This window comes from Ischnura elegans (genome assembly GCF_921293095.1).
Source record: "Ischnura elegans chromosome 13 unlocalized genomic scaffold, ioIscEleg1.1 SUPER_13_unloc_3, whole genome shotgun sequence".
Lineage (NCBI taxonomy): Eukaryota > Metazoa > Arthropoda > Insecta > Odonata > Coenagrionidae > Ischnura > Ischnura elegans.
This window is the reverse complement of record NW_025791659.1, coordinates 7,409,257-7,435,170: the sequence shown is the minus strand read 5'-3', so window position 1 is coordinate 7,435,170 and position 25,914 is coordinate 7,409,257. Positions and strand designations below refer to the sequence as shown.

Sequence of the window (25,914 nt, the reverse complement as noted above, 5' to 3'; positions counted from 1 at the left end):
TGTACAAAAACTGTTCTATGGGAATGATTGCCAGTTGAAATCAAATTTGAATAACGCTCTGGCTTCATTTATGACTTTTTAATTGAGTAACGGATGTACGAATTAACTAAATATGTTTTAACTATACTCTCTCAACTTATTCCACAGATCAATACTCCTTAGCTTATTGCAAAATTTTCTTTATTCCTAGAATGCAAATGAAAGGGCCTCCCGGGGACGAAAGTCTTCTCACAGAACATGATGAAAAGAAAGGAGTATTGTCGTCTTTTCTGGAGTATTTGCCGCTAGAGTTTTGGGAAGATGCAGCAAAAAATACGTGTCTCTATTCTGTGCAGGAAAGAGAACTACGATCTGTGAAGACTACCGCAGAGGAGTTGATGCATTTTGTTGGGATACATTTAATGATGGGATGTCTTGGATATCCTCAGGTAAAAATGTATTGGCAGCGAGGCACCGAAGTTCCAGTGATATCCAATAGGATAGTTTCCTTCATCAAAGAAAACGAAAGGCATTGATGGCGATTCGTTACCCACCATTAGTGTATTCATAATACACAAATTATTTGGTTTTTGAAATACCGGTTTAGACGAATGGCAAGGGTCAAATTTTATCCTCATTTGAAAAAGGCCAGATTGGCGCCCATGCGATTCCACTCCACGTGACGTCACAGGGACCTAGTTTCTACACGAGAGGATAGGAGTTATGCATCGTCAGAGGCTACCAATGCATGCATGCGTCACAGAGCTCAGGGAAACATGTCTTAATAATCACCTATTAAAACAGGCTAAGGTCGGAAAGTTTTCTTCGCTTGATAAGGTATTAATAAACCTTTTTTATGCCATGCGCTACCAGACAGGAAGGTACTCAGCTACCCGTTAGCATCCTGCGTCCTATCAGCGCTCAGAGCCTCGATCAAGGTCACCTACCAGGCGGGAGGGGGAACCAGAAATGCGTTGTACGGACTTTTTCCCTTCATTCCTACTTACGCGTCGCAAAATCTGTAATCCAAACCCATAACCAGTGGCGTGCAATTTTTGTAACAATAACAGTGACGTGCGGTATGGGAAAAAACACAATAAAATAAAAATTCATAAAATTTTGCAATACCATTTTTATTGTTTTTTTTTATTTTTTTTAAATGCTTAACTCTTTTCAAACATGTATTAAATTTTTAACATTCGTGATACGGACTATTCGGACATTCGGATAACACGCTATTAGGAGTTGACCACATCTGTTTGTGTACCCAAGTTAAGAACTGGCCTCAACGACACAAAAACTACGCAACTTATTAAATGCTGATACTTTTGGTTTGAGACAGAATAAGGTTAGAGCCAGTGTTGTAGTTCTTACTCATTTCGATACCTGATAATTAAAGTGTAGATTTTAGAAATGTAGATTTTGCAAAGCAACGGACGAATAAGGCTTGTAGAATATTTGTTATCGTTAATTGATAAATTCCCTCCGTTTTTAAATGTCCCGTAAAATTAACCTTGAGAGTATTTCAATACAACTTTAGCAAATAGCAAAAAAACATTGTTTTCCATTTGAACATTCGACGTTGACTCACGGTGAGTGATTGATCAATCAAGAATAGGATATCGTTCAGAAATCTTCACATTAGAATCCTACTACACTTTCACGTCCGACAGAAATGATAAATTAAGAGAGATATTTAGCCAATGGGATAGGTGGGGGGAATTAGTATTACCCAGACAAAAAAAGACAAATTAAATGATAAATAAATAAGTAATGCTATATAACCTACGTAAATGGCAAAAAAATGATTGAATGGATGTCGAGAAGGTGTTAAACGGAATGTAACAGGTAAACCTAATCGTAAAATGGGCTAATTTAAAAGAATATTGGGAGAGTTCGACGGCCAAGTGAGAGAAGTTAGCTGCTCCTCCCTCGTTAGACCCCATTGAGAATACTAGGAAAACGGACTCTTTCATCAACAAACAAACGAAGTGTTTTTCTAGGTCAGACCCGTCCATGATCAATCACCTCCACTTCCCAGCTCCCACACCGATTAAAAGGCCTGCCGACAAGGTACACCCCAGTGGTTTTTAACCGATATCTTCGCAGGCTAATTCACTTTTTCCTGTTGCAATGCACTTTCACATTTAGTTGTGCTTCTGGTGCAATTTAATCTTAAATAATTTCCTTTCAATCCGATTTCCTTGAAAACCGATTACTTCCATATTTTTCCGAGTTGTTTAGTTTCACATATCCAACAATAAAAGCATCTTTATTTGTGAAAGTAACATTGATATTCCGTTTTGACACCCTTGCAACAAAATTTTATTTATTACTTTTTGCTAAAGATCTTCATGATCTTTTTATTGAAAAATTACATTTACTGTAACATTGGTTGAAATTGCATTTTATTGAGTTAGACCGCGTGCAAAGAAGAGCCGCCAGGTACGTTAAAAGACATTGCGATAGTCTTGTGGGTGTAATAGACCTCTTAGATAAACTCAGATGGGAATCTCTGTCAGAGCGATGACTGAAAAATAGACTAAACCATTTTTGTAAATGTAAGAGTAGCGTTTATTCCGAAGAAGGTAGCCATATCTTACGAACGCAAAGGTACTAGGGATATACCGTAAAACAGCCAGATTTAGAATGTCTTTTTTCCACGCTCAATAAGAGATTATAACGGCAGTGCTAGAACTTACAAATGGATTAGATGACTTGTAGTGTAGCCTACTAATTTATGTAAAACTAAATGCATGTTTCTGAATTTTTCTTATTATTTCTAACAGCATATGGTAGTACATTTTGTTAGTATGCGTGACGTTTTCTGGACCGTGTGGTGTGCATTCGGGAGTCCAATAGCATGCTCTTTGGTGGTGATTAATCACCCCCTGCCAAACACCCTAGAGGTAGCTCGCAAGGTATTATGTAGATGTTTATGCAACCTCTAGTCTCAGAGAAGGAGTGAAGTCTTATCCTGGAAATAGGGTGGTTTCCCATTTTTTTAATTGCCTAAATCGAATGATTATAACTCCAAAGCACAATTTCAAAGAAATATTGCGTTTTTTATTCTATAAAAATCATACCAACACAACACCACTTGGATAAATTCAAAGACTTACGAAGAAAAACGAGATCGCGCGTGGTTTTCATAAGTTGGTCATGTTTGGGCCACTAAAGGATCGTATTTATGTAAACTGCCAAATATAAATCTACGTCTGGTAATTATTTATGAGTATTTACGCTAAGATTCAAGTCTTTTTATGCCCATAAAGGTCATTTTGGATTTTATTCCAGCTTTTTCCGATTTCGGACAAGTGTTCGCTGGGTCAGAGGATGATCGGCCACCGCGGCTGACGGAAAGGTATTCTCCGCCTGCGTCGACAACTATAGGTAGTGTATACGGCAAACTGAAACTACCAGGACAAGGCATTTGGATCATTCATCGGCTTTAAAAACTGTATTATTAAGTGATATTCATGATAGAGATCCCTGAGGTCAGAATGCTGGACCTATTAGCCTCGAAAGCTCTGTAACCGTAACTACTCGACTCGACAATCGTTATGCTATTCGAAACGCTCGAATCGAGTACCGATTAATCGACTCCACTCGAGTTTTCAACTACTCGCACATCCCGTAATAATACCCTATCAAACGAAGGGAACTTTTCGTCCGTTGGTAATTTTAACAGGTAATTACTAATGAATGTTTCTCTGAGCTATGTGTAACGTGCATGCATTGGTATAATCTCAAACTATGTAAAGCTCCTGACTACTTGTACAGAATCTAGGTCCCTGTGACGTCACGTGGAGTGGCATCGCATGGGTGCCAACATGGACCCTAAACTGGGATTTTTAAAACAAAATAATATCTATATCATGAATACACTAACGTTGGGTAACGAATTGCAATCGATGCCTTTAGTTTTCTCTGATGATGGAAACTTCCCTATTCTAAAAGATGTGTGTTTATGACCGACACTTGAAATTATCACCGAGGAAAAAACAATAAATGTGGTGCATAGTAATAGAAGTGGATCCATAGATAATCCATTATAACATTAAGTTTGTAGCGTGTTTGCCCCTCTGTGCTGGAGGTGAACTTGGTGGCCTCGTCCCCGCAATAGCGAGTGCCCAGAGCGGAAGGCGAAGTGAATTCGTGAATTTGAGTCGAAGTGGTCCGCTCGCATTGAATGAATAAATGAAGGGAAGTCCGCCGATGGAAGACAGAGCGAAGCTTGGGGGTCGGACGTTCAACACATAACAGCGGAAAGAAAGATATTCGGGGCTGGAGTCGAAGTGGTCCGGTGGCATTGAAAGCAAACAAAAAAATATCACATTTAGGTGCAATTCCTGAGACGAGTAAATATGCGCTGGCAATACACGATGCATGCTTTCGAGAAAACATCCCTTGGTTTGCATTCGACGCAGAATCTCTGCAGAATCTGTTCATACCTGGTCCTAGCGTTGTGACTCATTATTGCGTCCAGATGCGGGTAAAAAGCATTTTAAAAACGGACCGAAAACGGCCTGCCCACAAAACGGGAGACAATACAGTGGCAAGAAACAATTAATTCCTTCACTCTCCCCACTGCGGTGGTTCTCCTCCACAAAACCACAGCAAATGAGAGCCAGAAATTAGCATTGCACAATTAATTCCATGTCACCCAAACATCCGGTGACCATTTCTCGCAATTGATTCACGATTCTCGCGATTGGACCATGAAAAACTACAAGGTAACATCCCGTAGCCAAGCAGGGTCTATCTGGTTTCAGAGCACGCAGGTGACGAATCCATTAAATGGCGGAATGAAATAGGAAAAGGTTTGCCACACTGTTACTACACTGGAGGATAATAACTTACGATCCTCTGATATCTAGAAAAGCATAGCGAAACCCAAGAAACCCTTCAATATAAGAAAATACTCGCAGAAAAAATCGCCGTTGGTAATCAGACTAAAGGCGAGTCGATACACTAAGACATCAACCCGTGCGTGTTAATGTACCGTGTAAACAGGCCTTACGAAGAAATTCCCGTGACTCTTTAATGCTTTATGCGGACACACGGATGTAAGATATGGACACTACAGAAGGGTAAGAAGAATTACCAAACTGAAAGCGAACTTGTTGTTTTTTAGAGGGTTCCCAGAACTAGGTGGACCGAAAGGTATCTAAGGGAGAACGCAACAATTGAAGTCCATGCACAAAAAGAACTATCGAATAATAGTAAAATAAAGTAAAGGGTGTAAATATAGTAAAGGGTAAGTAAAGGGTGTCGCTTGCCGTCTTGTGTCAGCTCGGTTTTCGCTCTTGGGGTAATGGAAGAATCGCAGAGTCACGTTCGAGTGATGGGTCCAGTATCTGAAACTCATAACACGTTGCAACCTCTCGCGTGGGATCCATCCTCGTGCATGACTCTGACACCCTACTCCGATTAACAACTTGCTCTCGCGTGGGAATTGGTCTCCGCGTATTCCTCCAACACTTTATGCCGTAACACGTTGCAGTATCTTGGCGTGGGAAGGCGTATGATGTGCATGATCTTGCGGCCTTTTCCAGCCAATAGGAGGACGCCGAGAGGGTCACGGGACGGACGCGACACGGAAGGAAGCCTCTTGGAGGGAATGGACACGAGGAGTCTTACGCGGTATCTCGAAGGGGAAGTTTGTAACTGTGCTCTGAATTAAACGTGTGGAACCAGACTTGTCATCTCATTCTGCCTTCTACGAACCTGGCCCTTCCTATAAGCTTAGTGCTTACAAAAAGTAAATATCAACGGGAAATTACTCAAGCTACAAAACTTCATACAGAATATTACGAAAGGAAACATAAACGGCCAAAAAAAAGAGGACCACCAAATTTATGAAAAGTTGAATGTTGGATTCATTATCGACAATTAAACTCGTTGACTTTCATTTTCTCTCAACGTTGTCTCTTCCACCAGTTAAAGTTCAATGCACACATCACGTAAGCAAATGCCCTTAAAGAGGAGTGAATGAGAAATTTTCTGTTACGCATGACGCAACTTTTAAAATATACATCGGCGGCTGAATACATAGATGTTTACGCAATGACAATGGCGAGATTTGATCAAACACTATTCAATGGCTAATAAATTCAAACGCACCCCTTCATTGGAACGTTATAAATTTCACATAGAAAAAAGAGGAATGTACTTTCATCCATCGAATAACAGCAAATGATACATGCAGACCTTTACTCAAGACATTGGTTGGCAGCTAAGTCATTTGAAATTCAAATGACACGAAATGTATACCAAATAATTAGATATAATAAAATGGTAAGCAAATAAACATCATTGTGCTAAAAAATTCTTTTACAAAACATTACTTGTCCAATGAAATTCCCACGCATAAAATAATTCGAGTTTGACAAATCATTTCAATCTGAAAGTAGAGATTAAATAAATAATGAAAATTATCCTACCGTAAAATATTTCTCAGACTTCGAAATGACGTTACTTCCTTAATCGAAAGAAAATATATAACAAAGTATATTAAGTGCACATTCAACATGTTTCAATTCATTCTACTCAATCATTAGCCCATATTTTCAAATTAAATACATATACGGACGCGTTAAATTTCAAAATTGAAAACTCAGGGAGTAAGGTTCGAACCTAAAGTCTATAGAGACTCGAGTTTGAACGCTTATAAGAATAATTCACCTTCATGATATTTTCATGATTTTGGTAAATTTTCATTCCTTGTTAAAGTGAGAGTTGATTAATATAATTGATTCAATATAACATTTCTATTTGAATACGGAAGGGATTTTGGATTAAATTCAAGCTTTTCCTTAAAACAGAGGGAAAGGCAATGCGTGCAACAATGACCATTGTTGCACTCCTTGGCGCTGGCTTGCACCGTACTCGCAGATTTAGCTGAAAACGAGGTGCAGCTAAGTTGTTGAGATGGGAAAATTGTCCATATTTAGGGAGCAAAGCCCAGTCATTCGTCACAGGGATTGGAATCGATAACCTTTGGTTCATAACATGTAACTTAACTTATCATGGAGGAGGGAGGGTGTCCCCTTCAGAGGATTAAAAATAGACGACATTTTTAATGCGGTTCCGTTGTCAATGCGTACACTTTGTCTTGCATAATTAATAATAGAGTTAAATGTAGAGGGTACCTGCAAAGCTTTTCTTTCGCACGTAAATTCTCGTATCAAAAGTTTTATCTCTCTTAAAATAAAAAGGAAGGCAGTGAACCGAGATGGTACGACGCGAATGTCAGATAATTATTTTGGAGACCAAGAGCGAGCCATGCCAAAATGAAAAACGTCTTGAAAAATTGATTTATCCACTATCGATCGCTACTTTGTAATAAAAATATTAGCCGTCTAAATTAGGCATAATAGAAGAAATGCGTTATCTAATTCGTAAATTATTAATACTATTTTTATATCAATAACTTTTGTGTTAAATAAAAAGTAATTATCGTAAATAATTGCTGCATTCCGCTTCTAATCCTAAATAAGCGAAGATCTTTTGCGTATGTGACATTGTGCCCCCCCGCAGAAAACAATTGTCGAAAGAAACATAATCCCAACAGAAAGGAAAATTCATCGATCACTTACTCAGGAAAAAACATCTTTCAGAATATTATGGAAGAAAAAGTTTGGTAGAAAAAGACAAATGACGACTGAGAATACAACACGTAAAAGTGTTTGCGATAGAAATGAGATTCGATTCCAACAATGCTATCAAAAAAACGAAAGAAAAAGTCTGAAAAAAGCAGTTAAGATTGAAGTCATGTCTGCGGTAACAAGGTCGACCTTCATAAGAAGAGGGACCTAAACCAACCAGTATTTTGAATCGGCAAAACTTCGCGAAAGACTCAAATTCAAGTCAACAACTCTGAAGGTCAACATCTCTCTTTCGTATAGAAGTGAGCAGCAAAGTAATCTTCACTCGATGGTACTCTCAAACGTATTTGGCTGAACATTATTCTGTCTTTTTTATTGCGGGATCATTTACTCCACTTGAAGAAACATGCGTCTCAAGGATACTCGTTTCAATGACTTCGTAAAAATATAAAGTGGCTGCAGGGGTCTTATATAGTTAATTCAAACAGCTGGATAGGTTGTTCAGGCGTTAAACTTGAATACGCATAGCAAGTGTCTCCTAATGACAAAGAATTTTTCCCTGATGTTATAAATAAATCAATTCGGAAGAAGCGAAAGGTTGTGTTAGGAGGCTTCGCCATGTTTTTAAACACACATTAGAGACATACGCGAGTTCATATCAGAAGCTATTTCCGCTGCAAAGAATGGTGTTCATTGAGGGTTGATAAGTACGGTTTCTATAAATGCCAGCAGTACAAGACTATAAAAATTAATTTATCACGTTAAATTTTATCGAATAACAGCAGGCGAATCAATGAGTGGCATCGAGGCAGAAACGTGTTCATGTTACCAAGGAAACAATGCCCCCAAATAATAACAACAGCGAAATGAATACGGTCAAACATAAACCACGCGCAAATACACCGCGAAGAACCTTCGTCAAGCGTAATCAGGAGTCGCAAATATCCATGACGAATACGCAAGTGTAGGTGAAAGGACAAGGTGGTGAAATGATAAATTTTGATACAAGTAAATTACGTAATGGGAATTTTTAAAAATCCGACAGCTCAATCTTGAGATCTACATATAAACCTAAACGCGCAAAATTCCAACGATCTTATTTGAATTTTCCCTGCAATTGTTTCTAATAATTCTAATCGCGGAGGAACAAGCCAAAGAAAAATAAAATCGTCAATTCGTTGACGAAAGCATGCAACCACATGCATGTAAAAGAAAATGCTTCTATTTAAAGTAAAGCGTAGCATACAAATGGCAACTTTATGGCATATAACAAAGTAAAATAATGTGTAATATTAAATAAATTAAATCTACTTACCATTTCCACCCTCAGGATCTCTCTCCGAAATGAAATAATTCCTAGAGATTCCACTCGCATAAGTGACACAACACTATTTTCACACGAAATCGATTCACTGGAAATAATAAGAAACGGAGACATATTAATTCAATGCTATGATCAAGCACAAACCAAGAGTACAAAATCCACAAATTCTGAATAATGAACTGTTATCGAAGCAACGTCCGGCTGTAGCGAAGACGGACATTTTTTATTAGTATATGAAAATAGTGAAAAATGATAATTAATCCTCATAATTACTCCAATTTCTTATCGATCGCCAAGTTCTTGTCATTAAACGTCCTCGAAGGGAAAAATAAAGAAGAAAACTGAGAATTATAAGTTGATTGTATACTGACGAAATATCTGGGTAACTGTGATGAATTTCAGCGATCACAACCCCTTACCATTAAACATAGGAGAGCATTGTACTTTAAATATTAACACGAAATATTTACAAATGAGTCCAGAAGGATCTCCACATAGCCTATCGTGATTGAAAACATCTGGATGTTACAATCGGCGCTCAAATGGGGCAGTCTTGAAAATATTCCATCAACTTGGCCCGTGAACTCTTAAATATTCTTGCAGCAAAACAGCTACTAGGTGATAAAGCTCGATAACAATCGTTTTCACCCAAAGATTCCTTTTCCGAAAGACACGAATTCCTTTATGCAAGCTGTTCTCAAAACCTTAAGAAATCACCCGAGGAGTTTGTTCAATGATCTTGGGGAAAAGCACTTCGTAAGCAATTCACAAATTATCGCAGTCATGTCTAGTTAATCAAAATCCAACTTAGTGAAAATAAGATCGTAATGTGACCGATGGATTGCTGCAACGGACAATTTACCAACATCTGATGCGTGAGAATTGCTGACAACATTACTGAAACTAGATCACGAGACATCTAAGTCAATTGACGAACAATTTAGACGCATATCGTGACACAATAGCCATCAAACTCGTGAAAGCGAAAAAGTGGTGCTGAAGAGGGAACGCATAGGAAATCAAAAAAGAAAATATCCCCAAAAAAGCCGTATCTATGGCAGGAACAATCAAAGCACACAATCATTTGCGAAGACATATAAAAAAACCACATCCTTCAAACCCTGAGATTCTATACAAAGGGTAAAACACAATCCTTGGTGGAATGATAATCGGCACTACGCAAAGCACATTTACTTATAATTTAAACACTAAAATGAAATAGCAATGACAAAGGTATGACACGGAGAAACAAACACTTATACATGGCTTATTTACTTACGTCTTAACTCCACGACGGTTAGCAGGAAACTGAGGGGGATCGGAGCTCAGCGGAAGCGATTCATCACTAGAGTGAAGGACAGCTATGACGTCACGACGAAATATGTCGGATTTATATTCGTAAAAAAATAAAAATGGAGTTTCAATATTAGAGTGATAATAAGATAAAACTTAATTAAATTTCAAAATGCAATATTGTGCATCTAATCGTTTAGAGTAATTCAAATAACTATTACGCCAACTGTTAATTCAAATTTCTGAACGCAGATTGTCTTTTGATTGGCTGACGTCACGTCTACCGCCCTCGTATCACGCAACAAGTTCGTCGGTTTCAGCGACTCGGCCCTTTTGACTCTCCGACGATTTTCAACGATCTATTCAACTAAGCGACAATTCTCTCCATTTCAAATCCTCCCCACCTCATAACTTTCCTCGCCCACCCTACCTTAACGGTCTTGTTACCCGTCATCAGTCTGTGACTCGTCCTCTTGTGTGTCTTTCCAAACTGCTTGCACACTGCTAGCGTAACATTGTCTTCATCAACGGACAACCGTCTTTAACTTCATCAACATCTGCATAAGGATGGGCGAATGCAGCGACGTGACTGTTCCTTGGTGCACACAGGTCTCGCTGGAGAGGTTTAAAAACAGTGAAAAAAGTGTGCTAGTCAGGCCAGAGCTAGAGGAAAGCCTGGAACAAACAGCGGCTTGCTGAGACCAATTTCACGTGATAGATGGTGATTAGGTGAGTGAGTAGTATTTTATTAATTCGTATTACCATTGCCATCATATTATATGCATTCCATTGCTCAGTGCGACGTTGCTTGGCAAAATGCGGTCAGCTGTTGACATCTATTCTATTCGCTGCACTTTATGCCTGGACAACTTATCACAAATATTGTCGCCTTGCGTTTTATCAATGAGAATGTTGGTTTCCCTTCCAACGGTATGTCTTTCTTAAGGCATCTTTAAACGGTACTTTAAAACGTACGAGTTTTTGTATGGATGCACGAACGATTTCGGTGGATATGAACGGAACATTCACGAATGCATGAACCGAATCAGATAAAGGTTCTTTTTTTCCATATATATGCATTCGCTTAAGTTGCAGGGTTTTTACGCGGTGCATTTTCGTGATCATTCACGCATTAGTACATTCGGACATTAAGTCATTATGATTGATGTTCCGTGTAAACTATGTGTCGGTCTCTTGTGTGCATTTCTTCAGGTAAATTCTTCATCGCCGTTTTTCTGGGAAATGAACCTAAGGGAAATCTACTGAACTGCTAGACGAGAATGGGAGTACGGAATGAGCTGTTTGAAGTGGTATATCCTCTAAATGCTTACGTCCATCCAAACCGACCTTCCGTCTGAGGCAGCCATTGAGTGAGCAATATCACATTCAATTCTCTTGATATTTTACAAGTTCTTTATTCAATTTATCGGAGTACCTCACTGTGCCTCAGCAATACTTAATCACCGTTAAAATGTGGTTTCTTATTGACATTTACTAGTGCCCTTTGTTTATTTAATCATCTTAACATTATATTTCCCGCCTTATGATGTAGATAACGATGATAATACTATAACATTTATTCAAACTAACGGGTGTATGCAGTTTTATCTAACAGGTGCAGCTATTATTTACCAAACCTTTCTAATGCTGTATTCTTTGGTTTAATTTTGCAGTGACGCTGGACAAAGCGTTTTACAGGATTATGATCCTGTTGTTCATCGGGGTTGTCATCGTAACGAGCTGGGAGCGAGGAGAAACTTAGGTGCGGACACCTGGTGCGAGGATGCGAGCGGAGCAGACAATCACAGGAATAGTAGTGATTTCGTGAGTGAAAAAAATCATTACAAAGTTTTTATAAACTCGCTTTGCTGTTCGTCATCTTGAGAGGGTCACATCTTGAAACTCAATGTTGAAAAAACTTTCGCTGAGCTATGGAGCTGAAAATTTTCGATATTGCTCACAGTCAGATGACAATGCAATATTCTAGCACATTTATTATGATTTTAACTCTATTTCAATTATTATTCAGAATATAAAGGTAAACATGAAGATGAGTCCAAAAAATGTCCTCTTCCAATGGCGACGCTGCGTTCATTTAACTGAGAGAATAATTCAGAAAATAGTGAAATTGCACGATTTGGCCAGTATTAAAAGTGCTCCGATCGGAATGAAATCTCATTTCTCTACATGGTATAGATCCGAAAAATTATATTTAATAACATGATTTTTGTCCCTAAAATATTAAAGGCAGAGGTTGGTAACAATCTAATAGATGGAAAATTTCGTGTTTTCTTTATTATTCGTAGGGTTTGAGGCCATTTTAGAGGGAACATTTTTTTTAATCAGTCAGTCAGAAGTGCGTTTTATGGTTCATTGATTATCCTGTAGCCATTTCGTCAGGCATACCATAGACCACTGCGGTGTTCGGGAGGTTGGGGAAATGCAGAAGACACTGGAGTAGACTCGGGGTAGGTCGGGGGGTCCGGACCCCCACCCCTCCAACAAAAACATAATTACTTAGCTCCAGAAAATGTAACAAAATATTGAAAATTCATGAACTGGGGGAATTTTCTTTGAAAAATGAAGTTTTTCGATTACGAAAAGTGTTAAAATTATTTAAAAACCATCTCCATAATAACATTTTTAAATATTTCCACCTGGTTTTCGAACCCCCCGAACAAAATTTCCGGCTACCCCACTGGTGAAAGATCCTTAATAGCTTAGGCTGAAAGTGCTGCAAAACTGCGTGTCTATAGACGTCATAAATTCTTGTAATTGAGAACGAGAATGAGCAGATCAAGACGAGAGTTTCCTCGAAAAAAATGCATAGCAACAGGTGATTCGTGTGTTGGCAACAAGTGCTATCAAATAACAAAACACGCTGCGTGTTCACAACTGCGTTTCACCTACCAAATGTAACGAAAAGAAAACTATAAACAAAACGTATAGTAGAATGAAATAACGCCCCCGGATGGGCTCGAACCACCAACCTTTAGGTTAACAGCGGAACGCACTAAGGCGATTGCGACACGGAGGCGATGTGGGAGGAGGATTTCTATTGAAATAAGGATTTGTCTTCGGTGACACCTAACTTTTCATTGATTAAAATTAGATAGAAAATTTACTGTTTCTACAAATGTCAGAAGAAATAGATACCACATTTTTTTCTTATCTCGACTCGTTCACACCAAACATTAGTATGAATCAGTCGGCGGTAGTGGTCGGCTGTGGATTTTGTAGTATATTAGGTTACACCTTGGCGATAAAGAATTCTAAATATACTCAGTGTGGTTAATAAAGCCAACAGTATGTTATCCCACAAGCAAAACTATAGGTAAGTTAGTTCAAGAAAGAAGAAAGATAAAAGTTATCCTTACTTGCTTATTTTGTTGGATTTGGATCCATTAGACGCTTTCCACCAGAATAAAGCCAAATCGTAAGATCCGATAATCGTTTGATATTCCACTCTCCTTCCGCAATTTATTTGTAAACACAACAAACTACACAATACAACACGATCACCACAAGGTGCTTCCAAAAGTACACCATCGAACACTCTTGACACTATGTTCCGTGCGCTAATCCAGTGATTTACAAATTCAGATTTTTTCACTCCACGATGACCAATACACTTATTCACAATGCACCACGAAAGATAAACATCTTAGATAAGCGTAAAACACTTCCTTCATGCTATTAGAACATGAGAATAATTTCTTCACTACACAGAAAAGGCGCACCGACTACTCAGGAATAACATTCAACACTCTCGTCACATGGTTACCCAGCAACTGAGCGATCATCCGAGTGGCATTTGCACCGATGCGATATTTTTTCTCCACCTTCAACTTTGAATTGCGTCATGCCGGAGGCCTACAGACACGAACTTTTCCTACGGTTAGTACGTGACCACAGTTCACAGCATTTGAAGCCCGCAAACATTGTGGAAAATACGGCCGGCTGAACGGCATTGATTCGTCATGTTAACAGTGCGAGAGAGTGTTAGCGACCATTCACGATGGATTCGTTCGGAATACACAGTGATTCTTGGTTATGTGTTATGCTAATCTACGCACCTCAGTGATTGTAATCTAACCTGGGGTTAACGTATATCTCATGTTTCGGAAAGGTTCGAAATATCTATGCTTAAAATTTCGAATTAAAAGTGAATAACGAAATCAATAGCATTCGTCACTCCCATTAGATCCACTCCTGAAAATTCGCATACATAAGCTCCCCAAGAGCGAAGACCAATTCGAAATCGAGGGCGTATTGCCGTCTTCGCCAAGAGAAAATCCAACGGGATAAGATTTTTCTTGGACAATGCAGCGAGCTGAACGACAGTTATGCTTAGTGTTAACCGCGCGTATGAATGCTTACAAATATTCACGATGGCTTCGTTCGGAATCGAGAGAAGTTCTTCCCTTTCAGCGCATTGCCAAATAGGTATCATGTGAAGCGAGGGGTAAAAGAGCAGACCCCACAAAAGAGGCTTGCGATAGAGTCGACTCTAAATTATAAGCATAGATGTTCAACTCCACGCAAAACTTCTTTGACAGACAGAGTTTTACTACGATAAGTTCAGATGGCAGCAGCATCGGCATCTGTCGCCATATTCAAATCACTGAAACACGACCTCCCTTCCCATTCCATTATTTCAAGTCTATTTGCTTCAACTCAAAATGCCCGCAAACTAGTACGCACAAAATAACTGACTCTCAGGAGCGAATGGGTAGTTTCATAGCATTTTTATTTGGGGGAAAGAGCCATCAAGGCCTCCTGGCAGTAGGTTATTGTTTATCTTAGGTTAGTGCACATAAATTAAAATCGAATATAAAAAGACAAAAATAATATTTATTGTCAATAAGTGCATTATTCATCAGAATAACAAACTTAGCTGAATAGTTCTGTGCTACATATTTTTTTCATGATGAATTTCTGAAGAATGATTCTTGAACTCCTGGATAAAGAAAGAATAGAAAGAAGCACAATCAGAGTACATCACTTGTTATGTTTCAGAAGTTAAAGGAAAATTACACCTCCCTATGAAAAGCACAAGAAAGTTATGAGAAATGCTACGACTTTCAAACAAAATTAGCTGAGTGAATTGGCCATAACTGAGTATTGCACTGTTAAATAATTTTTAGACGATATTTACAAAAATCAGTTCTGTAAGAAAAAACTGGAAGCAGACGCATAACTATGGGGGGATGGGGGATAGATCCTTCCCCCCCCCCCCAAACCCTCGGAGAAACAAAAAACTGTCTAGTTTTGACATAAAATAACTGCGTCTGCTCAAAGTCAATTTTTAGTAAGAAAATTATGTGAAATGTATTTCCAGGCATGCTATTTTTCAAAAAATTTCCCCAACGAAGGTGGAGAATCGCCACCACAGGCTATCCCCTCCCCCCAAAGCATAGTCCTAGTTACCCCTATAAATGGCAGCATAGATGATGCGATGATTCAAAATTTTTAAAGGAACTAGAAATACAGCTCAGTAATTTCTTAGAAGTAAATTAGCTTATACTGTTGCAAAGATCATTTCAATACCAGGTTAAAATTAAAGATAGATTCACATGACACCAACACAAAAATGCATAGAGTTAACTTTACTAACAACACAATTTGGTGTAGATTAGTGAAAAATAAAGGCATTAATTAAAGTTGTATTAACTTAATTAAAAAGATTTAAACAGTAACTCTAATACATAGTAACATCAAACCACCAAGTTTGGATGTTTGGAGCAAGCACTTAGAAGCATAAAAACAATGTGACGAGCCAAGGATGGAAGTTAACTAAGCATAGTAAAACTTAGGCATTCCTTTTTCGAGATCCTTGGAATTTAATAATAGTCGCTTCACGCAGATGAACTACATTTGGATTAATCATTCTTAAAAGTCCTATACTTACTCCACGGAAAAGATATGTCTTTATCAAATGAGAGGAAATAAACTGAAATGTCACTGTTCTTCTAAAGAGTTGGATTAAGTTACCCAAATTTAAATATCCAACAACTACGTTCTAGAGAAAAGTATTTCACAACATATGACAGCAGATGCAATAAAAATTAATGTGACTTACCTGGCTACTTGTCGAGGAAAACAGAAAAACTTTCAGCCCTTGGAAGGGCAGTCCTTAACTGCGGGACAGTAACGTATTTCTTACGATACTCCAAATTTTGAAGATCTATTATGATGCGATACATGCTGGCAAATGTCGACATTCTTCGCTTTCACTACTGAACTCCGAAACAACAACAACAGCACAGTTCACTTGCGAGGACGCGGATGTCACCTTCATTTGTTTTTCTAATAGCACTTCGACCGCAAATATAAATCATTGGTAAGTGACATTTAGTTATCATAAGGAAAGGTAATATGGCATAAATTGGCAATTTATGGCTGAATTATGCATTTTTATGGCTACAAATATTACATTTAAAAACAACTACAAGAATAGGTGCCGCAAATGTTTGCGGAAAAATTTCCCCTGTGCTGTTGAACTTCCCTGATTAAAAGCATTAATGTGAGACGAGGACTCACAAATCCGCACAATGGAATGGCGATCGTAATATGTATTTCGTCATCGGCTGAATCGTATTACGGTCACTGCCCACATAACACGGGTGCGTACTGGGGATTTTTGTATCTGGCGACAACGGAGATATATGTGGTCCTGGAAAAGAAACCAAATAAGTGCAAAACATGCAATGTTTTTCAAACGGAATCTCTTTGCATAAAAATTTGGGAATAAGCAAACCTAACCCTTGACTTCAAAATATATATTATGGCGAACGACGACTTTTATTTGTTAGGGCTAATAATTTCAAGGCTTATAAAATTAGATTCTGAAGCTTAAAATCAAGGGCGGTCTGGCCTGATCTGCTGTTCGTCCCCGAGGGCCCCCCACAATGTTCGCGTCTATCGTGAATAGCGTATCTAAATACTACCCCGCAAGACGTCTCGTAAGGCGTGTGGCAGGGGGTGTTAGGACATTCATCATCATCATCATTAGTGATTACTGTCCTTAGACAGGTTTCCACTGGACTTCTCTCCATCTTTCTCTATCCTGAGCATCCTCCTTTAGGTCTTTGTATTTTCTTCCTCTTCTTATATCATCCAACATTCCCATCCTCCTTCTTCCTCTTCCTCTCTTTCCTTCTATCTTCCCTTCTATTATTCTCCGTTCCAAACAATTCCTTCTTAATATATGCCCTAACCAACTTGCCTTCCTCTTATGAATCATATGTATTAATTTTCTTTCCTCGCCTATTCTTCTTAGAACTTCCTCATTCTTCACTCTGTCAGTCCACTTCACTTTCAACATTCGTCTCCATACCCACATTTCAAAACTTTCTAAATATCTCTCCTCCTTCTTTTTAACAGTCCATGATTCACATCCGTACAACACTACACTCCACACAAAACATTTCATAAACCTCTTCCTCATCTCTATTGGAATTCTTTTTGCTGTTAACAATGCTTTTACCTTTCCATACGCTCCTTTACCTATTGATATCCTTCTTCTTATTTCCTCAGTACAACTTCCATTCCATCTTACCAGACTTCCCAAATATTGGAAAGTCTGTACTTGCTGTACTTCTTTTCTGCTGATTCTCATCACCTTGGTTTTATTTATGTTTAAGTTCATTCCAAATTCCCTCCCCACATCCATTATATCATCCATCACTTGTTGTAAATCTTCTTCACTTTCTGCCAGCACTGCCTGATCATCTGCATATTTAATTGTTTTTATTCTTTCTCCTCCTATTACAACTCCTCTAGCTTTTTCTAAAGCTTTCTCCATCATTTTTTCTGCATAAACATTGAAGAGCGCTGGAGAAAGGCAGCACCCTTGCCTCACTCCTCTTCCTATGCCAATTTCTTCTGTTTCATCTTCTCCAATTTTTATAACTACTACCTGCCTACAATACATCTCCTTTATTAATCTCCTATCTTTCCAATCAATGCCAATGTCTTTCAAAATTTTCAATAACACATTCCAATTAACCTTATCGAATGCCTTTTCCCAATCAATAAAGCAAATGTACAAATCTCTATTCACTTCCATCATTCAAAACATTGAATTTTAGGACATTAGCCCTTTACAAATAAACAGGAAATGCTGAAATGAAATCGAGGCTAGCCTTTTGACGATAAGGGAAAAACGAATTCCCACATCTATCCGTTAGGCAAAACATCTCTCTTAATTTATCGCTTCTGTCGGACCTGGAAATATAGTGAGGCTCTAATATTATGTTCTCCGTGTCGCTTTTAAAAATCTCAATTGTTCAAACAATCAAAGCCTAGCGTCCAGCCTCCGAGTCTATTTGTGTGCTGTTCAAATGACGTTACATTCGCTACCAGACTCTGCAGACGTGTGTGCTTCGGTCCATGGGCGCTACGTTCGCTACGAGAATTTCTTTTCTGACCGGTCAGGAGCGAAGTCAAAATGGCGGAAATGAACGACGGCGGGCTAATTGGGATTATGAAATCGAAGAGATGGTTTTAATTGAGAATTGAGGAGGATTCACACACCTACCCTCGCCTACCCCTTCTACTCATTACCCCAGTAAAGGGAAGAGTAGGTACCTACTCTACCGTTTACTCACTTGAAACATATTCACTTACAATGGCTAATGCCTACGAATATTTTAATGCATTAATCCATGCCAATTATTTTTATACCCTACTTTATCTCAGATTCTAATTTATGATATCAGAATTGATATGTCGATATATGTTCTTATAATCGTTTCTTATTTTAAATGCCCCTTTTAATAATTTTTGTTGCCTTTTGAATGTAAAGGCTGCTTCCAGAGATATTTGAGTTCATTTTGGGGGAGATCACGAGAATGTCTACGGTTAAATAGCTCTTGCTCTATATTTATATAAAACACTGTTTAATTTACATTTATTTACTAAGTACGCCCATTCCTCTACTTCGTAGTCACCTTTATAGAAAGGAAAGTTTTCGCAGGAGCGTGGCATGGAACAGGTGTATGACGTTCGCCGTGACGTCACAGCCTAACCTGTAGCGCTCCGTAGCGATTAATGGACCGGTTGGGAGCTCGTTGGTGGCGCTCCGAAGCGTTGTTAGCGTTCTTTGGACCGCTCCCTATAGCGGCTTCCAGCCTTATTCGCTCAACACCTAGGTAAAGCTGTCTGTGCGGCCGTAGCAGTTTTTGACGAATAGTTATTCCTTCCCTTGTATTTTATTCATTTCACGGAGAATGTATGAAAGGCGTAATAAAAAAGACTCAGAATACTTAAGCCAAATTATTTTGCGATTTTATATTTTACGTTTCTATTGGTTTCTTTGCACAGTAAGCATACTCAGTTCAAAAAGATTATGCAAAAAATATAAAAAAATGGTGTCAGAAGATAAAAACATTTCTATGCTTTTTTGATTAGGTTATTCCATAAGGTTATTTAAGAGTCAATTTTTAAGATTTCAGCGCATTTTTAATGAAGAAATGATAGATAATAGAAATACAATAGATTTAATGAGATGAGAGATTCTCACTCTTTTAGTTTTTTTATTAAGACACTGATATTTTTTGTTAGGTTTTGAAGAGCTAGAATATCGTCGAAATCCATTTCCGGCCCTGCGATCTCTTCAAATTCAACAATATTTTTTGGGGACTGCATCTGCCGTGAGCACCCAATCACCCCTGACGGACCCTGCTAAATATGGGTAATATTTATTTTTCATTGGTTCAGCAATGATTTTTTTACGCTTCGGATAATTATTTCAGAATTTTTCAATCCTTGAAAATCAACCCTTATTAGGAGAAAATGTAAAAAATTATTCAACCACAAAAAAATTATTTATCACAGTGTTGATTTAAGAATGCCGTTGCTTGAAATAGGTGCTAATTTCATTTTGCAACTTTTCAACCATAATAAAAACCACTCCATATGAAGAATTCTGGGATCCTCTCCTTCCCATCGAAAACTACCCTCTTCAGTACACTATAAGGCCTACTCCCTTTCATTCTATCTAAAATCCTGTTCTCTTCATTCATCTCCCCCGATTACCTAACATTCTACCCTCTAACACTCTTTTCAACATCCCCTCCCTGCTAAGTACTCCATACCATCAGTCTCCTCCATATTTCTTCTAAGAACTGGCTCTCCTCGCCCACCATCTGCAGCACTTCGTCGTTTCTCCCCCTCTCTGTCCACTTCACCCTCTCCATTATTCCCCACACCCACATCTCCAACACCTCATCTCGTCTCTAAACTCCACAACTGATTTGGGCGCTATTCCAAAGAACGCTGCTTTCGCTACCAGACGCTACAGACGGAAGTGCTCCGGAGCACCGCACCGGTCCAGTGGCGCTACGTTCGCCACGAGAATTTCTTCCGATCAGGGGCCGTATTCTGTATTTCGTCGGTTCCGCACCGATCGGTTTCCCTTTCAAGCCCACCGACTGGACATCATTCCGTACCGACAACGGCACTTTCAGCGATTCAGTATGGTCGTCGATGTCACGGGCGCAGCTAGGAATTAAGGCTGGTGGGGTTAAGGTGCAACCAATACCGGGGAGTTTGGGGGTATAGTATACCCACCAGGATAAGCTGTAGGTGCGAGATTGATAAATTGCGGAATTTTAAAGGTACATGGTTCAAAATAGTGAGTTTTACAGCTTTCTGAGGGAAATTTTATTCATCCTTACACTATTCTATCAGTAATATCAATCCAATTAAGTAAATTGGGTTAAAATTATAAAGTTTCTCTGAGCTCTGGAGGGGGGGGGGGTTTACCCCACAAACCCCCCCCCCCTCGCTGCGACTCTGATGTAATGTAGATGTCATTAAGGAAGTTCTGGAAATTTTTTTGGGGGGGGGGGCACAACGGTCTGACAGACAAACAGTCTCCTCATATCGGCGATTAAAAACAACATATAACAATTAGTGCGAAAATTATTCTCCTTATTTTAATTTGAATGTTATTTGTGTGTAATTAAATAATTGAGGCGCCATCCCAGATAGCACAACATTTGTATTATATCAATAATACACGACAAATACATGACTGAAAACATATGGAATAGATGGAATACAATCGTATTGCGTCTGCATATTTCACGTAAAGGTGCTTCAAAATTCCCTCGGGATGTTGGCATACGTGCATATTACAAATTGGCAATCTGAATACCCATGCATGAAATATACATTTGTATGTACGGGCACTCGTACATTAATTAGACATATTGATTTTCTGGCCCACATCCACTTCATGTACTATTCATATATAGGTTTACGAATGCAAAATTAAGAGGTTAATCTAATTATTTTTTAAATTCAGAGGGAGCTTTATTCTGTTCAAAAGTGCTGTGAAAAAAATAAGTTAAATGAACATTTATAGAAATTAATTACTCAATAGCATTGATCAAACGGTTGAAAAAATATAAGGAAACCAGACTACTAACCCCGGGACTTTGGAACACGGGTCAATGACCTCATGTTCTATAATTCTGGCACCTCCTGACCCACCCCACCTCCTTCCCCCTCGTCGAACCCACCCCCACCTCCTTCCTTTCGCAGGACCCACCCCCTCCTCCTTCCCCCCTGACCCACCCTCACCTCCTCCCCCCTCGTCGGACCCACCCCCTGTCCCTTGGCATACCCCTAACCCCTCTGGAGGGACAGGGGTTCGATGACCTGCCTTTCCAACCCTTCTTGGGACCCTAGCGACTCTTGCCTGTAGGACAAACAATAGCCTTTGTGCCATACTCTCCTTCGTCACAAACCCTGCCCTAGTTTAGTAATTAAAGTGTCTTAGGACATCTTGGAAATTCTTATGTAACCACTTACCCCTTCTCTCTGTGGAACAGGGGTTCGTTGACCTGCCTTTCCAACCCTTCTTGGGACCCTAGCGACTCTTGCCTGTAGGACAAACAATAGCCTTTGTGCCATACTCTCCTTCGTCACAAACCCTGCCCTAGTTTAGTAATTAAAGTGTCTTCGGACATCTTGGAAATTCTTATGTAACCACTTACCCCTTCTCTCTGTGGAACAGGGGTTCGATGACCTGCCTTTCCAACCCCTCTTGGGACCCTAGCGACTCTTGCCTATAGGACAAACAATAGCCTTTTTGCCATACCCTCCCTCGTCACAAGCCCAGCTCTAGTTTAGTAATTAAAGTGTCTTCGGAGATTTTGGAAATTCTTATGTAACCACTTACCCCTTCTCTCTGTGGAACAGGGGTTCGATGACCTGCCTTTCCAACCCTTCTTGGGACCCTAGCGACTCTTGCCTATGGGACAAGCAATAGCCTTTGTGCATACCCTCCCTCGTCACAAGCCCAACTCTAGTTTAGTAATTAAAGTGTCTTCGGAGATTTTGGAAATTCTTATGTAACCACTTACCCCTTCTCTCTGTGGAACAGGGGTTCGATGACCTGCCTTTCCAACCCTTCTTGGTTTTCTAGAGCGCGACTGTGCCCTATTAACACCGACGGGCTTATTTTCACTTTACGAATGAGAAGTGCCGCGTCAAGTATTTTCACTTTAACGTTGTCGTATATTCGTAATTAAAGTGTCTTCGGACATCTTGGAAATTCTTATGTAACCACTTACCCCTTCTCTCTGTGGAACAGGGGTTCGATGACCTGTCTCTCCAACCCTTCTTGGGACCCTAGCGACTCCTTCCTATAGGACAATGCATTAGACTTTGTACCATACCCTCCCTCGTCACAAGCCCAGCCCTATTTTAGTAATTAAAGTGTCTTCGGACAACTTGGGAATTTTTATGTAACCAACGGTTAGTTTGGAAATGGCGAAAGACTCGTTCTATAAATCCGTGCCCTCACTTCCTCCTGCTACCCCAAACAAACCTTAATATGATCCATATCAACCAATACAGGTATTGCAACCACGCAGATGATAAGAAATGTGAGCGCCGGCCAGGTGATTGGAAGAAAAGGCAGAGATTTCATTTTATAATTTATTTATTTATTTATTTTTTTTACATTTAAACGTTTAAATAAAATCCTGATTCTATAGTCACTTCTTCTCTGCTCTGTAAAATGTCTCTATAGTTTGAAACTACTTCGTGAAAAGCCAGGTTAAGGCATGTTTTGCATGTCACACACTTACACTCACGGCAATTTGAGATTTTTCTGTCGGTATGGTCACTTGAACCAACAGCACGCGCAATATTCTTGGCACAGCTATCACAAATGGCACACGTACAGTAATCACTGGAAAGTGGTTCTGATAGTTCAAATGAAAGTATCAGACTGTCTTGGATTTCGGCCTCTGTATCATGATCATCATCATACGTTGCAGCGTCGATGATTACGGTTTCCGCCGTGCTGCTGATCTCCTCTGTATTCCCTACAGCCGCAAATACCTCGCCATTCGGCGACCAGAAGCCATCCGGAAACTCTCTGTTTGCTGTAACGGGTGTAGAGCATCGAAAGCCGTTCTTGATAGAGGATGGTGGATCGTCATAATCTGAGTGATCGTCATCTTCCCAGCTATAAAGGTTGGCAGCTTGAATCTGAAATAAAGAATTTATAAGTTTTCAGTGCTGGAATCGGGGAGTTGAAAATCGAATACAATGATTGGTAACAATGACCGTAAGAAAAAAAAATGCCAAAGTGCTTACCTCTCGTTCAATTTCCTCAGGAGTGATTTTCTCATACTTGTCGTCCATTTCAATAATTGACTCTGTTGTGGAACGTGGATGGGTGCTTTCCGACCGACGGGTGAGGGACAACTGAGACCCACTCGCAACCCTTTTTCCAGAGGTGGGGAAGTAAAGGCGGGGGAAGGTACGTAAGTGAAAGAAAGGGAGGGAGGGAGTTGGGAAGCATTGTCTAAATGCGGATGCCTTTCCGTATTTTTTGACGGCCACCTCTTAACAGCTCTGCAGTGGCCTTTCAGGCACGGATCGGTAAGGTTCTGCGCCGACGTTATGTGAGTGAAGGGGGAGTTGAGAAAAGGGTCTGCTGTGTTTAGCGCCTTATGTCGATGACCCTCCACTATTGCATTGCCGCTTTTTCGAGGGTCCAAAGAATTTTCCCGCGACGGCTTGAACGATTTTGAAAAAAGAGATTTCGTTTGACAAACTATAAATCGCGGGAAGGATGGTGAAAGGTGTTTAACTGTCTTAAGGTGTTCCTAAAATTACTTATGATTTGTAAAAAGGGTTCTTCACCCCTGGGAAGGGTATGGTCAGTGAGAGAAATATGTATGTTGAAGAGACCAAAGTGAATGTATTTTCCCATGCGTTTCGAAGGAAACTCACCCCTTAATTTTTTTTTTTGAGTGGGGGTATGCCAGTACATACCCTTAAAAGGGCTGAGAGTAGAGCTCTATCGCTTGTTTGTCTCGTGGTTGCGTCTAGAGGCCAGAGTTGCTGTGTGCTACGTGTGTCGGTTGTCTATACTCTTTGCTATCCTGCTTATCACACGTCGATCCTGAGTGAGAAGTCGCGGCGTAGTCAGTGTGTCGACTGTCTATACATTTCGCTATCCAGTTTATCACACGTCGGTCCAGAGTGAGAAGTCGCCGCGCTGTCAACCTTTTCGTGGGGACTACACGTTGCAGCCAATTGAAAACAGAATCTCCAGAGGGGAACGCATCAGAATCGCCAGGAAAAGAAGTGAGTTGATAAATCATTATCATGGATAAAATTTTTGAATTCGTGCCGGCCGCTGAAATAATTCGCGCCCATCGTTCGGGAGCGTTTACAGACTTAACTCTTCTGAACAGTGCCTTGAACGGTTTGGTGCACCGTAGGGTTGTGCTTGGGGAGGAAGTGGGAGTAGACGATCTAATTAATATGATTCAAGATGTGAAGAAAGCTCAGACCGCTTCGACTGCAATTGCCCCTAAGGCATTAAACGTCCCGCCTAATTGTTCAAATGCGGAAAATGAGACTCATCAGGTGTTACCTGCTTCACCAGGCAATGCCTCCCCTTTTCCCACGCTTGATCGTGGATTTGTGGACTTTTTGATGAAATCGCAAGCAGCAGAAGAGATTAATCAATCAGTGTCTCCGCCATCGGATTCTGTCTTACCGGTTGTGGACGATGGATTCTCTACATCGTCAATGCAGAACATCAACTCCACCTCTATCTCATCAAGCTCTTCAAATACAGCTCGTCCACCTTCAGAGTTTGAAAGAGTGAATTCTAACCAACAAGAAAATATTGCTCACTCTAGCGACTTGGATAAATTTCATGGATTGGATGTTTTCTCTCCTCATGTTCTACCTGGATTCGAAGAAACTCCTTTTAATATCGACTCCCAAGCGCTAGAGTCTTTAGAAAATTCATTCCTTCCCCTTCACCGCGAAACGCCTCCTTTTTTAACTGGAGAATTGTTCAGTGGCGCCACCAGCTCTGATAATACCCCCCGCGAAGATCAGAGGAGTAGTTCCTCACTCTCAAATGAGTTAAATAGACCGTGTATGCAACCCAGCTCATCAGACGCTCTGACAGCTAGCGTGATGAATGAATTGAGCTCGGATTGTTCTCCCGAAGAAAACGGGCTGGCGAAACCATCTGTTGAACATCAGCGGGGAGCACAAGACCTTATTTCTGAATCTCTTGAAGACAACGCGGGAGGCTACATGAGCCTATTGGATCATCCTGTCGTGGATGGAGGATTAATGGATCCTCTAGTGGAGTTACCTACGAATAGACAATTGGGAGGGCGACGTGAAAGTAAATACTTTGTCGTACTCTCT

The 25,914-nt window shown here is 39.8% G+C and overlaps 1 protein-coding gene across 1 annotated transcript; it reads right to left on the bottom strand.

Annotated features, from left to right (window-relative positions):
- Positions 1-23,187: 23,187 nt before the first annotated feature.
- LOC124172983 lies at positions 23,188-25,284 on the bottom strand. Its single transcript, XM_046552514.1, has 2 exons — positions 23,827-25,284; positions 23,188-23,718 (listed from the first exon to the last, which is right to left on the bottom strand). The coding sequence occupies exons 1-2, from the start codon at positions 23,872-23,874 to the stop codon at positions 23,188-23,190; spliced, it is 579 nt and encodes a 192-aa protein (XP_046408470.1). The 5' UTR covers positions 23,875-25,284.
- Positions 25,285-25,914: the final 630 nt, after the last annotated feature.

Excerpts from the sequence above, each read along its gene's own strand:
- LOC124172983 (XM_046552514.1), bottom strand. The coding sequence starts at position 23,874 with ATGGACGACAAGTATGAGAAAATCACTCCTGAGGAAATTGAACGAGAG. Across the intron at positions 23,719-23,826 it reads CTGAGGAAATTGAACGAGAG|ATTCAAGCTGCCAACCTTTA; the intron begins GTAAGCACTTTG and ends TCTTTATTTCAG.